Source organism: Scyliorhinus torazame, chromosome 4 (assembly GCF_047496885.1).
Source record: "Scyliorhinus torazame isolate Kashiwa2021f chromosome 4, sScyTor2.1, whole genome shotgun sequence".
Classification (NCBI taxonomy): domain Eukaryota; kingdom Metazoa; phylum Chordata; class Chondrichthyes; order Carcharhiniformes; family Scyliorhinidae; genus Scyliorhinus; species Scyliorhinus torazame.
In genome coordinates, this window is record NC_092710.1 from 113,909,202 (window position 1) to 113,923,418 (window position 14,217).

General features: G+C 43.5%; 1 protein-coding gene across 3 annotated transcripts in view; it reads right to left on the reverse strand.

Moving 5' to 3' along the window:
- Nucleotides 1–14,217, reverse strand: part of lyst (lysosomal trafficking regulator) — a 482,598-nt gene continuing 468,381 nt past the window's right edge. For all 3 annotated transcript variants that reach the window (XM_072498518.1, XM_072498516.1, XM_072498517.1), the window contains 5 exons: nt 9,481–9,620; nt 8,491–8,588; nt 7,830–7,986; nt 3,526–3,597; nt 1–1,326 (listed from right to left, as the gene is read on the reverse strand). In XM_072498518.1, coding sequence (XP_072354619.1) covers nt 1,188–1,326; nt 3,526–3,597; nt 7,830–7,986; nt 8,491–8,588; nt 9,481–9,620 — 606 coding nt within the window. In that variant the 3' untranslated portion in view covers nt 1–1,187. The remainder of the gene's footprint in view (nt 1,327–3,525; nt 3,598–7,829; nt 7,987–8,490; nt 8,589–9,480; nt 9,621–14,217) is intronic.

The following is a 14,217-nucleotide window of genomic DNA, read 5'->3' on the forward strand; positions in this document are numbered from 1 at the left end:
TTTCTCAGATTATAGTTAATTTAATGTTCAAATATTCATCACAAATACTTTGTACAGATATATAAGGAATAGAAGTACAAAAGACAGCAAATGCTCACTTTCAAAGTCTGAGGAACACTGGTTTCATGAAATTTTAAATTAATGTTCGCTAAAGTTTTAAATATCAGCAAAACAATTGATAAACTAGCTCCTTCTTCCAAAATACTTGCAAAATACACATTTTTCAATTCTTTATTTTTAAATATGATTAAGAACAATAATCAAAAGACAACTTTCAGAGGGAAAGTGGCAGTCTTAAAGTTGGCCCTCCAGTTAAATAAATAGTCATATATTTAACACAAGTGGGTAACAGCTTAACCACAACAAAACTAATTGACCCCAGCATTTATCTTCAATAAATTCAACATAATTTTATGTGTAGAAACTCTTATATCCATTCATTTGAGACACTATATATCTTTTCATGCAATCTTTAAGCATTGGCCAAATTAATCTTTCTTGCTCAATTTGGGGTCTTCTCAATATTAATAATAAAAAGTGATGGGGAAGGAACAATCTGCATCATTTCGAATTATTAAGACGACGGAAGAAGTATGAGAAATGGCAGCACTTGCAAAGATGAACTTAAACATTCAAGGCAGTCGTAGATAAATGCTGCGTGCACAAACATTGGTTTTAAGGTGCTTTTATATCATAATTCCATGCTCCTTTATGTAACTGGTTCTGTTATTCTTGTACCTCATAACCTGTTTGGTCTCATGCGCATTGTATGCAAAACTTGATGTCGATCAGAAGTAGAAAATATTGCACTCTGTAAAGTTACCAACCAGACACATTGCATAATTTACATCAAATTAAAATTGGTGCAACTGAGTTTTAAGTTTGCCAGTTTGGAACTGGTAGTACTTTGAAGGACTGCATATGTAAAAGTCAAGGATTCCCACCATGGGCAGGAGGTAGCAGATTGCAACAATGAAAACTGCTCCGTTGATCTGTTTCCATATTCCATCTTGTTCTGCTGGTTGGGGAAAATCCCCCGTTCCTTTCGTGGGCATCTTTTGCATTTAGAATATTTACAACTGAGAGGGGACCACAATTTCCCCTATCTTTGCTCCCCCCACCCACGAGAGCACTGAAGGTTCTAAATGTGCACAGTGATTGGTACAAATTAGTCACAGGATTAGTCTTCATCCAGCAGCATAACTGCTTAGGAAGGAATAAAACATGGGGAGCTTCATCCGCTGTTGGTCCTTACGACACCAGGCTATCACGGTGCCCTCGCTGTTTGCTGTGTAGAGGTGATGGCCATCACAGGAAAATGTGAGACTGTTGGATACAAGAGAGAATATAACCATTAAAGTCAAAAGCACTATAATCAAAAATGTGCCACATGGAAGCTAATCTTCAACATGGTGAAAATTACAACTACCCTTTGCTGATAATATTTCCCTCTCCAGAAGAATAATGATTCCTTGCTGGAGTCTGCTTCCACAATAACTTGGCTGTTCACCTGTAATTTTTACACAGCAAGTTTTTCACTGGAGTATAATAATTTTGCATTGCAACTGTCAGGGTTTGTTTATAAATAATTAAGGGAGGTTCCCTGGAGGAAGGAGATTCAAACTGCATAGTTTTTACTATGCACAGATCTTAATTTCAGTTTACAAACTTAGTTTAGAAAGTATTCATGCACTTTAAATGTTCTGGGTATTTTTAAACCTACTGGACCTTAGTGTAAGTGTTTAACAATGTTAACTGCCTCAGCAGGTATTTGTCTTGCCTGACTCAGGAGATCATAGGTTCAAACCCAACTCCAGAGACTAGTGCACATATTCTAAGCTAGCATTTAAATGCAGCACTGAATAAGTGCTGCAGTGTCAAAGGTGGCATTCAAAGTAGGGCAGTAGAATTTTCCTTGGTGTTCTGTACAATATTTGCCTTCATTAAAACCAATACTTTGATGATCATTTTGCTGTTCATGGAAGCTTGCTGTATGAAAATTGGTTGCCACAATTTCTACATTACAATGAAGACTACTCTTCAGAAGTACTTTATTGGCTGTAAAGCATGAGAGTTGTCATATAAATGCAAGTTTATTTTTATAGAGAGTAAGGATTTCCTCTTCGTACCCGGAGTATTTAAGTTTCTAGCTGTTGGGAAACAGATCCAAGTTTGTGTGTATCCATGCATTGAATTGCCATCTCATGGGCACATGCGTCAGACAGGCAGATGCCAAACGATGGAAGCATGATATAGCCTGGTACCCAAATTGCAGCTATCATTCCCAGACTGGTAACTGCGCCAGAATGCTTTGCTGTATTTATCGGTGAATTTGGAGAATCAAGTAAGGGAAAAAAATAAAACCTGAGATTTTGTTAATATCCGCCACACGCATATGACTGATGAAGAGCTGGAAGCAAGTCACCTACATTCTCACTTGTATTACTGGCGGATTGGGGAGAGTCACAAAAATCAGAGAGAAAATCAGGATGCCAGTGTGGGGGGATTCATGATCATGCCCACAATTTCCTGCCACACGACCAAAGGCACTGAATGGAGGCCACACATTTCCTCACTGGGACTGAGAGAAAGAAATGAAAGATCAGTCACATCAAGCCACTCTGACATGACTGAGGAGTGGTATTAGAGAAGGGCTGGTGGCCATATTCCACCCTGTGTTCCGAGGTGGAAGAATGCAGGAAACAAGGAGATAAAAGAAAGTGATGGGAGAGCGAATACCTTACCGCAAAAACAAATTAAATGCAACAAATATTGACATGGAAACTTCTTCTCACCACAGAAACTTTGGGGTGCTAATTTGCAATAGATTTCATACACATTTGCTCTAAGTTCTGCTGCATCATTTTCGGACTGTTCTGGGTGAATGAAAAACAACCGAACCAGTAATCCAACAGTCAATGATCAGCAGAGTTTACCTCCCCCTGTTGCTATTTATCAATTTGACAGGTTTTTATGCAACAGCAACTGCTTCTCTATAGCTTGTTCAGTTGGTTACAGTTGATTGAGAAAACCCAAAGGTGCTTCACAGTAGCATTATCAAATAAAATTTGACACCAAGCCACATAAGGAAATATTAGTACAAGTGCCCAAAAACTTGGTCAAAGTAGATTTTAAGGTGCCACTTAAAGGGCGAGTGAAGTGCAAGAGAGCAGAGGGCAGGGTTGTGGATTTCAGAACTTAGGGCCTCAGCAGCTTAAGGCACAGATGTCAATGATGGACAATTAAAAGCAGGGATATAAAAGAGGTCAAAATTAGAAGCCCAAAGCTCATCTATTGGCCACAACCAGAGATTAGTATTTTTTTTGCACATCCAAAAATGTATTCCTCGAATGTGTTGTAATTTGGATACACACGGCACACTTGGGCAACATTAGCACTGAATTAGGTACCACCCAAGCTGCACAATACAGATCAATGTGTCCACGAGACGGGTTTTCATATTAATTCATACTGAACCAGCTTTGATTGATTTTTCACCGTGGGCAATATTTTGCTCAATCTTACCTGACAATCGGCTGATTTGACTTAGGGAAGGTAATTTCCCGAACAGGCTTCAGATCCCATGTACTCCACAGCCTGAATGGTACACAAATGTTTAACAGTTAGAAGATTAACTTGTCTTTTTTTCAAAACATGACATGAAACAACTTCCCACATTAGTTTGAGTAAAATTGTTTAGTGGGTGCATAGGTAAGTGAATTTGAAGCATTAAAGCTGTTATATAAATGAGCTAAAGGATATGTGACTATCAGCGAAGCAAAGGTAGTGAACAAATATTAATGTGCTTGTTTCAAATTTCTCCATCAGCAATTATAGCAATAGTCCTAACCGATTTGATTAGTGTTAAACAAGAAATCAGTGCACGTTTTAACAAAGACAAAGTAATCTTTAATCTTTTAGCTCAAAAGTAGAGAGTCCAACAAGAACGGTGCAGTGCTGGACCTAATTCTGGGGAATGAAGCTGGACAAGTGGTTGATGTGTTGGTGGGGGAGCATTTTGGTGATAGCGACCACAACATGGTACAATTTAAGTTTGTTCTGAACAAAGATATGGACAAATTGCAAAAAAAAGGTTGTAGATTGGGAGAGAGCAGATTTTAGTAAAAGTAAGCAGGATCTGGCCAAGGTAGACTGTAAAGAATTACTTATGGAAAAATCTACAGAAGAGCAGTGGAAAAAAGGAATGGGGAGGGTACAGGTCCAACATGTTCCCTCTAGGGTAACAGAAAGGAGTAATAAACCTAGAGAACCATGGATGACCAGAGACATTCAGTATACAATGAGAAGGAAAAGAGAGACCTTTAACAAGTACAAGGGGAGCAAATCAACGGAGGCATTAGTGGAGTACAGAAAGTGCAGGATGGAGTTTAAAAAAACAATTAGAAGAGCAAAGAGGGGATATGAGAAAGCTCCGGCAGATAGATCCCCCTCCAAGTCATTCACCATCCTGACTTAAAAATATATTGCCGTTCCTGCACCGTCGTCTGGTCAAAATTCTGGAACTCCCTCCCTAATAGCACAGTGGGTGTACCTACATCACAGGAACTGCAGCGGTTCAAGAAGGTACCTCACCATACATTCTCAAAGGCAACTAAGGATGGGCAATATGTGCTGGCCTGGCCAGCGACACTCACATCCCATAATTTAATAAATAAAGAAAACTAGTTCAGTCTCAGCTGGAGTACTTCATCCAGTTCTGGGCATTACACTTCAGGGGGTGCAGAAAAGATTCTTGAGAATGACTCTAGTAGATGGATTGGAGGAAGTTGGGGCTGTTCTCCGTGGAAAAGAGGAGGTTGAGTGAGAGGAGATTTGATGGAAATCTTCAGAATCATGAAATAAAAATCGCTTATTGTCACAAGTAGGCTTCAAATGAAGTTACTGTGAAAAGCCCCTAGTCGCCACATTCCGGCGCCTGTTCGGGGAGGCTGGTATGGGGTCTGGACAGAATATATGGGGAGCAAATGTTCCCATTAGCAGAAGGATTGAAACCAGAGGCCACCAATTTAAATTGGCTGGCAAAACAAGCAATGGCAACTTGAAGAAAAGCATTTTTACGAGCGAGTGGTTTGGATCCGGAATGCAGTGTCAAGTGTGGTGGAGGCAGATTCAATTATGGCTTTCAAAAGAGAATTGGATCATAATTTTAAGAGGAAAGATTTGCAGGACTTTGATGAAAAGACAACAGAGTGGTTCTTAATTTAGAGTACCCAATTAATTTTTTCCAATTAAGGGGCAATTTAGCGAGGGCAATCCACCTAGCCTGCACATCTTTGGGTTGTGGGGGCGAAACCCACGCAAACACGGGGAGAATGTGCAAACTCCAGACGGACAGTGACCCAGAGCGGGGATCGAACCTGGGACCTCGGCGCCGTGAGGCTGCAGGGCTAACCCACTGCGCCACCGTACCGCCCTACGGAGTGGTTCTTGGGTGAATTGCTCTTGCAGAGAGCCAGCACATATCGATGGGTGAATGGTTTCCTACACTGCTGTCATTGAAGGTGACAGGGAGAGTGAGAAATAAAGCATATAGTATCTTGGAGCATAGAGTACAAGAGCAAGGAGGTTATGTTGAACTTATATAAGTCACTAGTTCGGCCTCAGCTGGAGTTTTGCATCCAGTTCTGGGCGCTGCACTTTAGGAATGATGTGAAGGTATTAGAGGGATTGCAGAAAAGATTCATGAGAATGAAATTCCTCCTCTCAGGAAACAGTTATGAAGATAAATTAGAGAAATTAGGATTGTTTTCTTTTATGAAAAGAAGGCTGAGAGGACATTTGATAAAGGTATTTAATATCATAAGGTGTCTAAACAGAGTAGGTAAGGAGAAAGGAGAACATCACATAATCCCTATGGTACAGAAGGAGGCCATTTGGCCCAGAGTCTGCAACGACTCTCGGAAAAAGCATCCTACCTAGGCCCAGTCTCCCAGCCCTATTCCTGTAACCCCACTCTTGATGTTCCCACTCTTGATCAAGATCAAGAGGGAACAGATTTAAAGTAATTAGTAAAAGAAGCAACATGGGCAGCACACTGGCGCAGTGATTAGCACTGCTGCCTCACGGCACTGAGGACCCGGGTTTGATCTCGACCCCGGGCTACTGTCCATGTGGAGTTTTCACATTCTCTCCGTATCTGCGTGGGTCTCCCCCCCCTCCCCCCCCAACCAAAAAGATGTGCAGAGTATGTGGAGTGGCCATGCTAAATTGCCCCTTAATTGGAAAAAAAAAATTGGGTACTGCAAATTCATTAAAAAAAATTAAAAGAAGCAACAATGCTATGAAACATTTTCATGACGTGTTTAGTGTCTGAAATGCTCTGCCTCAGGAGGTTCACAGAATTGTTATGGAGCAGGAGGCGGCCTTTCGGCCCATCGTATATGCGCCGGCATTTAATCAAAGCATACAAATATCTGCTGAATCACACTATTATCTGAAAAGGAAGACGTGCAGGAGAATGGAGCGTTGCTCGTTCAGAGAGCCAATGCAAACACAATGGACAGCACGGTAGCACAATGGTTAGCACTGTCGCTTCACAGCTCCAGGGTCCCAGGTTCGATTCCTGGCTTGGTCACTGTCTGTGCGGCGTCTGCACGTTTGCCTCGTGTCTGCATGGGTTTTCTCTGGGTGCTCTGGTTTCCTCCCACAGTCCAAAGACGTGCAGGTTAGGTGAATTGTCCATGCAAAATTGCCCTTAGTGTCCAAAGGGGTTGGGTGGGGTTGTTGGGGTATGGGGCAGAGGTGTGAGCTTAAGTGGGGTGCTCTTTCCAAGGGTCAGAGCAGACTCGATGGGCCGAATGGCCTCCTTATGCACTGTAAATTCTATGTCTATGTCTACAAGGAGAGGCAGTGATGTAGTGGTATTGTCACTGTACAAGTAATCCAGAGACCCCGGAGTAATACTCTGAGGACCTGGGTTCGAATCCCACCATGGCAGTTGGTGGAATTTAAATTCAATACAAATCTGGAATTAAAAGTCTAATGACGACCATGAAACCATTGTCGATTGTTGTAAAAACCCATCTGGTTCACTAAAGATTTTTAGGGAAGGAAATCTGCCATCCTTACCTGTTCTGGCCTACATGTGACTCCATCCCACAGCAACATACCCTCCGGAATGGGCAATAAATGCTGACCCAGCCAACGATGCCCATATCCCTTAAACGGATAAAGAAAAAAAAAAAAAGGCCTCCGACTGCACTGTACCAATTCTGTGAATAGAAAGTTAGGCTGATAGGGTTAGATACGATGGGGTGGGAGGAGGCTTGTGTGGACCAACAGGCCATTTTGATCAAATGGCCGATTTCTGTGCTGTATTGGACATTCTGAATTCTCCCTCAGTGTACCCGAACAGATGCAGGAGTGTGGCAACAAGGGGATTTTCACAGTAACTTCATTGCAGTGTTAATGTAAGCCTACTTGTGACACTAATAAAGGTTATTATATTCCACATAATTCTAATTTCCTATTTCAACTTTACCATGGAAGCTAGCAACGCAAACTTGTCGCATTGTAATTACACCCTCAGTTTCACGACCAATGGCTTTATGTAATTACAGTGCAACATACGCGATTCCCATAACAAATGTGAATACAGGAATTTAGAATGGAAATGGGTGACAGGAAGAGGCTAGATCTTTGGTATATTACAAAAATGCCCTGGAGTATTCACTTAGGTGGAGTAAGCTACACTCTCAGTTTTTATTAATCTAATACTATGTGCCTAACCCAAGACATTCTATTTCCAGGTAGAAATTGATGCACATGTACAGACAACTGTAACTCAATTAGATAAGTATGTTACCGACCTTACGACACCATTTTCTAGTCCTCCAGCAATAACGTTGACAGATACACCTTCAGGTTGATTGGAAAAAGCTATAGAGCAGATTATTTCTCGACAATGCACGTGGCCACTGAGATCTCCATTTACAGTCCACAGTCTTAAGTCACTGCCACCACCAACTGAAACAAAAGTGCACAGAGTAATGTTTTAGGGTAATCCATGTTACAGAGAACAAACTGCTGTGTTCACTGGTACTACAAGATTTAGAAAAGCTATACTGATTGCTGGGAGAAAACAAAGTGCTTCAACCACGAGTTAAATCGATTATTCTTTCCTCTGATTTATTCTGTACTTTTAGTACTTAATTTGTATTTAAGGTTTCTCTTTTTTCTTATTAAAGCCAGTTTCCGAGAAATGTCATCTCTGCAATATACCAACAGTGTGCTGTAGTCACACCATCATCATGAAATTCTTATGGAATGGGTTTGATGAGTCACTGAGTAAAAGGATAGAGGGGAAGGAATCAGAAAGGAGAATCACACCTAGATAATCTCGAGAACCTTTTGGTAACTGGTTTAAATGGACCACAGTTAGCCTGGCAACAAGCCACATAACATTCCTCTCTGTCAAAAATATTAGAGTGGCCATAATCTGACTAACAGGGAAGAATCTGTTCTGCTTACCCGAATCACAAACTGTCGCACTATCACCAGTTGTCTCACTTGTAGAAACTGCTGTCACTGGATTTTTATGTCCCGTTAAACTCTGAACATAGCACAATCTGCAGGATAAAGAAAACACTGACAGGAGCTCTCAACAGTTATAACTAAAACACATCTCGCGGTGTTCAAGTAAAATTACAATAGTAGACATTTCAAAGTTTCGCATTAAAATTGTGGTGAAGTATCCCTACTTATCACACAGGAAACTGGGAGTCCATTTCCTGATGGGAAGAGCATGTACTGAGTAGAGTTCTGCTGACCGCATTACAAGGGCGTGACCACACGAGCGAGGGGATAAAGATTTACAAGACCTTTGCCAAGAATGGAGAATTTTAGCTCTGAGGAAATAGTGGATAGGCCGGGGTAATTTTCTTTTGAATTAAAGAGGTTGAGGGGAGATTTAATTGAGGTGTGTAAGATTCATAGAATCATAGAATTTACAGTGCAGAAGGAGGCCATATGGCCCATCGAGTCTGCACTGGCTCTTAGAAAGAGCACCCACCCAAGCCCACACCTCCACCCTATCCCCATTACCCAGTAACCCCACCCAACACTAAGGGCAATTTTGGACACGAAGGACAATTTATCATGGCCAATCCACCTAACCCGCACATCTTTGGACTGTGGGAGGAAACCAGAGCACCCGGAGGAAACCCACGCAAACACAGGGAGAATGTGCAAACTCCACACAGACAGTGACCCAGAGCCGGGATCGAACCTGGGACCTCGGCGCCGTGAGGCAGCAATGTTAACCATGCGTCACCGTGTTGCCCTATCCTTTTGGAAATTTAACTATAGGCAACATCTTTTTTCTTTCTATTTGTATGAAGGTATGACGATGGTGATGTGGGTGTACGCCACAGTTAACATAACAGACAGAATGTAAATTTGTCTATTCCAATATTTCACTCATTGATTTGGTGGAGCTGTTTAAAAAAAATGTTTTTGTACCTGTTCAAATCCCAAATAATGCAGGACCCATCCTTGCTGACGCTGATCAGAATGCTGTATGGTTTGCAGACGCACAAGCTGGTTACTTCTGCAGTGTGCCCATATAGGTGGACTTTTGCTTCCATTTCAATTTCTGAAGACTAAGAAATAGAAACACAATGAGTTCACTGTCCCTTCTCACACTCTTAACATGTACTTTCCTGCAAGCTTGTTAATCACTGCACAGCAAACACAGTACGCAGTTCAGTAAAGAAAAACTTGGATTTATCTTTCGTAGCCTCAGGATGTACCAAAATGCTTCATAGTCTATTAAGTAATTTTGAAGAGGGCAGCACGGTGGTGCAGTGGTTAGCACTGCTGCATCACGGTGCCGAGGTCCCAGGTTCAATCCCAGCTCTGGGTCACTGTCCGTGTGGAGTTTGCACATTCTCCCCATGATTGCTTGGGTCTCACCCCCACAACCCAAAGATGTGCAGGGTAGGTGGATTGGCCACGCTAAATTGCCCCTTAATTGGAAAAACTGAATTGGGTACTCTAAATTTATTTTTAAAAAGTAATTTTGAAGTGTAGTCACAATTGTAATGTAGGAAATGTCTAGCCAATTTCTACACACTAAGTTCCCACAAACAGCAATAATAAATGACCAGATAATCGCTCTTGGTGGCTCTTTTGGAAGGATATTGGCAGGGACACCAGGGAGAACTCCCCTGCTCTTCTTTGATTGTTGCCGTGGATTCTTAAACATCCCCCTCAAGGGTCCATGGCCTAATGTCTCATCTGAAAGATGGCATCTAAGTGCAACATTCCCTTTGTACTGCATTGAGATTGTCAGCCTAGATTATGTGTTGAAGTGTCTGGAGCGGAGCCTGAAATCACAAACTTCTGACCAATAATAACATATATTGTGTCTTTTTGTAATAAAATGTTCCAAAGTCTTTACAGAAGCATTATAATAACAAAATGCACTGAGCAACATAAGCAGATATCAGGGCAGATGACAAAATGTTTGGTTAAAGTGATAGGTTTTAAGGAATATCTTAAAGGAGGAAAGTGAGATAGAGAGGCAGAGAGGTGTAGGAGCATAATTTCAGTGCGAGGAACCTAGGACCCAATGGTTGAGCAATTTAAGTTGGTAATGTGCAAGAGGCCTGAATTACACAGTCCAATGATGTGCAGGTTAGGTGGATTGGCCATACTAAATTGCCCCTTAATGTCCAAAAGGTTGGGTCGGGTTACTAGGTTACGAGGATAGGATGGAAGCATGGGCTTGAGTAGGGTGCTCTTTCCAAGGGCCAGGGCAGACTGGATAAGCTGAATGTCCTCCTTCTGCACTGTAAATTCTATGATTCTATCTCAGGAGATTTGTGGAGCTGGAAACAATTATAGAGATAGGAAGGGATTTGAAAACAAGAATACAAATTTTGAAATTGAGGCATTGCTTAATTGGGAACCAGTATAGTTTAGTGAGCACAAGGAGTGAACACAATTTGGTGCAAAGTAGGGCATGGGCAGCAGAGTTTTTGATGATTTCAAGTTAACAGGGTAGAGTATGGGAGATTGGCCAGGTCTTCACTGGAATAATCAGACATAAAGGTAACAAAGATATGGATCAGGGTTTCAGCAGCAGATAAGCTGAGGAAAGTGCAGAGTCAGGTAATGCTATAGAGGTGGAAATAGATGATCATGGTGGTGTAGCGGATGTGTGTTTGAAAGTTTATTTCAGGGTCAAATATGATACCAAGATTGTGAACAGTCTGATTCAGTCACAGTCGCCAGAGAGGGATGGAGTTAGTGAATAGAGAGTGGTGTTTGTGGCAGGAACAGAAGACAATGGCTATGGGTTATCCCAATAAATAATTTGGGGAAATTTCTTTTTTTTAAAATAAATTTAGAGTATCCAATTCATTTTTTCCAAATTAAGAGGCAATTTAGCGTGGCCAATCCACCTACCCTGCACATCTTTTGGGTTGTGGGGATGAAACCCATGCAGACACGGTGAGAATGTGCAAACTCCACATGGACAGTGACCCAGAGCTGGGATCAAACCTGGGACCTCGGCGTCGTGAGGCAGCAGTGCTAACCACTGTGCCACCGTGCTGCCCCATTTAAGAAAATTTCTGCTCATCTAGTACTGCATTCTGGGCAAGCAACCAACAACTTAGGGTTGGTGGAGGGGGTCAAGACGGTGATGGTAGGGTTGAGTTGGGTTGTTGGCAGCATTCAATGTGGCAAATGATCCGGTTTTAATGATGCTGTAGACGAGAAATAGGAGGGAGTTAAGATAGATCCTTGTGGTACTCCAGATACCCTTGCGAGAACAAGGAAACTATTGCAGTTGATATTCTGGATACAATTAGATAGATAAGAATCAAGCCAGGCGAATCCCATCCAGCTAGGTGACAGTGGAGAGGTAGGAGGAGGATGGTGTCAAAGGATGTAGGCAGGTGCAGAAAGACAAGGAAGAATAGTTTGTCTTTGTCACAGTCACATAAGATGGAACTGATAACTTTGATAAGTCTTTCAGTACTGTGACAGGGTGAAAATCAGATTGAAGGGATTTAAACATGGAGTTCTGAGTAAGGTGGGCATGAATTTGGGAGGAGTTAGAAGGTAGCTTAAGAGATGGGACAGTACTTTGCAAGGACAGAGGGGTCAACAGTTCTTTTTTTTTTAGGAAAGGGGTATTAACAGCAGATTTGAATGAGAAGGGGACTGAATTTAACAAGATAAAACTGTTAACAACTGTGTCAAGTAACATGGGAGCCAGGAAGTTAGTGATCAGTAACTTGGTGGGAATAAGGTTGAGAGTATGAGGTGGGTCTCAAGGGCAAGATGAACTCAGAGAAGGTTTAGGGGAAAGATAGGTGAAAGGCTAGAGAAAGAAACAAGTTCAGGGCCATGGCAGGAGAGAGACTTAGAGGAAGCTTGCTTTAGTGAACTGGACATGGGAGATGAGTGGTAGAGGCACCAATTGGATGGTCTCAATCTTAATGACAAAGAAATACACAAGCTTCTAACACTTTTTGGATTTGAGGACAGAGGAGATCAGAGAGAGGGGTATAAGGAGATTGTTTGCAGTAGAGAAAAAGAGCTGGGTGGGTCTCTCCCTTTGCATCCCAGGATAATCCTTGAAAAAAATAAGCAGTTTTAACAGATAAGACCTTGTAATACTTTAAGTGATCCAGCCAGATCTGATGGTAATGGCTGAACAGATTTTCCACCATATCCATTCCAGTCTACAACCTTTGGACTTAAGACAGTGTGTGATGAACGGTTACTGCCTTATCATCATGTAAGGTGATGTCCCCTTTAAGACCGGGCTTGGAACCCTGGGGACTCCGCCTCTGGCTCCGCCCATTTGGGAGCCATACATAAAGGCCTGCCTCATGGTCTGTGTAACAGTCAGCTCTCGTCTCTAGCTGTAGTATAGTTATTTGTCTAATAAAGCCTTCTTTACAGTTTAATCTCGAAGCATCATTATTGAGGGTACCTCAATTTATTAGACTAAACTAGATTCAGGATGGACGCAGGCCTAAAACCAGAGAAGCTCAATCTGGAAGCACGAACGCCGGAGGCAAAGGAAATTTTTAAATACTGGCTGCGGTGCTTCGAGGCCTACCTGGACTCCGCAGAGATTCCCATCCTAGGGCCACGCAAGCTGCGTCTACTCCACGCCCGGGTGAGTCACAGAATCTCCGCCACGCTCGAAAAGGCGACGACTTATGAGGAAGCGATTGAGTTGCTCCGCAAGCGGTTTGTCAAACCTGTCAATGAGGTGCACGCCCGGCATCTGCTCTCTACCTGCCGGCAGCGCTCGGGGGAAATCGCTCGACGAGTTTGTTGAAAAACTCACCGCGCTTGCCAGGGACTGTGACCATCAGGATGTGACAGGGGAAGTCCATATGAACTTGCACATCAGGGATGCTTTCGTGTCCGGCATCCACTCGACCTACATCCGGCAGCGGCTGCTCGAAAACGGGGCAAAAGACCTCCAGGAGACGCTAACGCTCGCCTCCTCGCTGGAGGTGGCCCGACATAACTTGGGTACGTACCCCGCGGACTCTGCCAGCCCCCCCGGACTTCCTCAGACTCAACCGTATTACAGGCCTGCGCCACGCGGCGACCCGCTCACCATGGGGGCACACCATGCTACTTCTGCGGGCAGGGCCAGCACCCACGCCCACGCTGCCCAGCCCGCTCCGCGATCTGCAGCGACTGCGGGAAGAAAGGGCACTTTGCGAGGGTCTGCTTGGCCATACCCAGGGGCCAGAAAAACAAAGAACAGCCGGCCCGAAAATCAGGCTCTCAGGCCCGCAGGCCTCGCAATGCTGCTGCGCACCGACCCGACACGCCCTCTTCTGACGCGTCATCAGCCTCGTGCGAATCATGGGAGCGGCCATCTGGTCGGCGGCCATCTTCTCGACCCGACACGTGCAACCGACAGCAGCGGCCATTTTACGAGTCCGACTCGGCTGACGACTCCGATTACCCGCGACTGGGTGCGATCACCCTCGATCAAACTCGGCCAAAACACCTGCAGAACTCCACGATGCAGGTCCAGGTCAACGGGCACGACACTGCATGCCTCTTCGACTCCGGGAGCACGGAGAGCTTTATCCACCCTGAAACGGTAAGGCGCTGCTCCCTACGCACCCATCCCGCATCCCAAACCATAGCCCTCGCATCTGGGTCCCACTCGGTACAAATCAAGGGGTACTGTAATGCGGATCTCTCGTT